The sequence below is a fragment of the Microtus ochrogaster genome, unplaced genomic scaffold (genome assembly GCF_000317375.1).
Source record: "Microtus ochrogaster isolate Prairie Vole_2 unplaced genomic scaffold, MicOch1.0 UNK1, whole genome shotgun sequence".
NCBI lineage: Eukaryota > Metazoa > Chordata > Mammalia > Rodentia > Cricetidae > Microtus > Microtus ochrogaster.
In genome coordinates, this window is record NW_004949099.1 from 40,127,147 (window position 1) to 40,129,438 (window position 2,292).

Genomic DNA, 2,292 nt, shown 5'->3' on the forward strand with positions numbered 1-2,292 from the left:
AACAAAAAAAAAAAAAACACAAAAAACAGAAACACTGTCTTGCCGTCATTTCTCGTGTCTCTTGCCCCTCCATTCCTCCCCTAGGTTTATCAGGTATCACCCATTCGTATCCCGCTGGCCGGGATACCTGGTTATCCATGTTCAGGAGCTGGGGTCAGGTTGGTGAGGCGCCCAGGCCCAAGGGATAACTCAGGTGGGCTCGCACTACACTCAGAAGTAAAGGTGGTTTAGGCACACAACCCATAGGTCTCCAGAAAGGGAGCCAGACACACTGAGAAGGAAAACCAACTTCTGCACAGCCCAGAATTTCCTACCAACACAAAAAGCAAAAGCTTTTAGAATCAACCAGGGCACAGAAACAACATCTGCCCAGAAGTTCACCAGGATGTTCCTCAAAAGGCCAGACTCGTGGGTCTGAGCACAGAATACAAGGGCCCAGCATGCAATATAACAAGGACCACCCCAGAACATAGACAATTTCACTGTCAGTACAGAAATCAGTTAACTGTTTGGAAAAGTGTTAATACTGGCCTGTAAATGTAATATTTCCTAATATAAAATTGTTTTTTACAGAATAAACTGAAAGACCTGGATAAATCCAGACCCCCCCCCCAGCAGGAAGAAAATAGCCAAAAATCCAAGCAGGAAGAGAAGAATCAAAAATCTAGGATTAGCTGGTTCAGTGACTATGTTTCAGAAACTAGCTGAAGACAAAGTTAGATTGTAATCTTTTTTTTTCTGCTTTTTCGAGACAGGGTTTCTCTGTGGCTTTGGAGCCTGTCCTAGAACTAGCTCTGTAGACCAGGCTGGTCTCGAACTCAGAGATCCACCCACCTCTGCCTCCCGAGTGCTGGGATTAAAGGCACGCACCACCATCGATAGTAATCTTGAGAATAATCTTGAAAAAACAGGAGTTTCCCCCTTGTGATTATCATTGTACTGTTTTAGGAACTAGCTGATTATGACCTTGGGAGTGGTCCTGAGAGGCAAGGCAGGGAGTTGCCCCCTTGTGACCCTCACTGGATTTTCGGAATTTTCTATGACCCTTTTGGATTACTAGGCTGTGGTTTCTTCCCATAAAAACCCCTTCTCCCGGTCACTCGGGGTTGAACTCTTCCCCTGGGTGGGTTATGAGTCTCGGCCCCAGTGCACTGGTTCCCGTCTCATCTCATCATTAAAACCTCGTGTGATTGCAGCAAGGACAGTCTCTCGTGAGTTACGGGGGGGGGGGGGTGTTCACGTTATCCCGAGACTTGAGTGAGAGTCTCCCAAGCACTGGGGGTCTTTCAAAATCAGTCTTGAACTCCTTGAAGTCCAAGGGGCCTCAAATTCACAGAGATCCTCCTGCTTCAGCACCTACCTGCTGGGATAACTGGCATGTGTCACCTGGTTTTAAGCACATTTTTGTCCTAGGTGACCGGGTCCCTTTGAGGGACCGGATGACTGGAGAATCCGCATGTAACATGTTCACTTCATAGACTTTTGTTCTTCCTGGTGATCGACTGTTTTAGTCAAAGTCTATGGTTACCATGGTACCCTCATCCCCTAGTCCCAGTCCAATTTAATGCTCTTGCAGTGCCTCCTACCAGTCCCTCCCCTTCCAAATCTGATTAGGCCACCATCAGATAAGACTAACCTTGAATGATTTTCTCCTTATTAAGTCTTGTTTCACCACTAAAATAAAAAGAAAGAAAATACATTACCAAATTATTTCTGAAAAGAAGAAAAATGACAACAAAGAGTAATGACATTCATAATAAATCTTAAACTTCCAAATCTAAACATTTTCTTTCCAATCATCCACCCCAACTCATGAATTCCAAGTCAAGAATTCCCTTATGAAAGCAAATGTATATGGATCAGGAAACCAATGTTACATGAACTGCTGGAGGAAAAAGCTATTTAAAAGGCAGTGTGTACGCATTCATTTGATGAGGTGTCCTTGTTAAAGATAAGAATATTGATTGATCAAGAGGACTTCAAACAGGACTGCAACCAGGGTGGCAGGCTGTGGGTCACCGCCCTGAAGAAGCACATGACTGGGTGTGAAAATGGGAAAAGAAAGAAATTCCCAGACCCTTGGCATCCACCCAGAGCTAACCTGGGTTCTAGAGCTGAGAAGTCACACCATGAGGGGGCTCCAGCAGCCTTGCCTGCCAAGAGTGCACCCAACTGGTGTGTGGCTACACTCTGAGGGATTAAAAAATCAAAACAAACCGGGCGATGGTGGCGCACGCCTTTAATCCCAGCACTCGGGAGGCAGAGGCAGGCGGATCTCTGTGAGTTCGAGAC

The 2,292-nt window shown here is 45.8% G+C and overlaps 1 protein-coding gene across 1 annotated transcript in view; it reads right to left on the reverse strand.

The window, feature by feature from the left end:
* Tigar (TP53 induced glycolysis regulatory phosphatase) overlaps nt 1-2,292 on the reverse strand; it is a 20,214-nt gene that overhangs the window by 10,919 nt on the left and 7,003 nt on the right. The window contains exon 2 of the mRNA XM_005365273.1: nt 1,637-1,674. Within this exon, the coding sequence (XP_005365330.1) occupies nt 1,637-1,674 (38 nt within the window). The remainder of the gene's footprint in view (nt 1-1,636; nt 1,675-2,292) is intronic.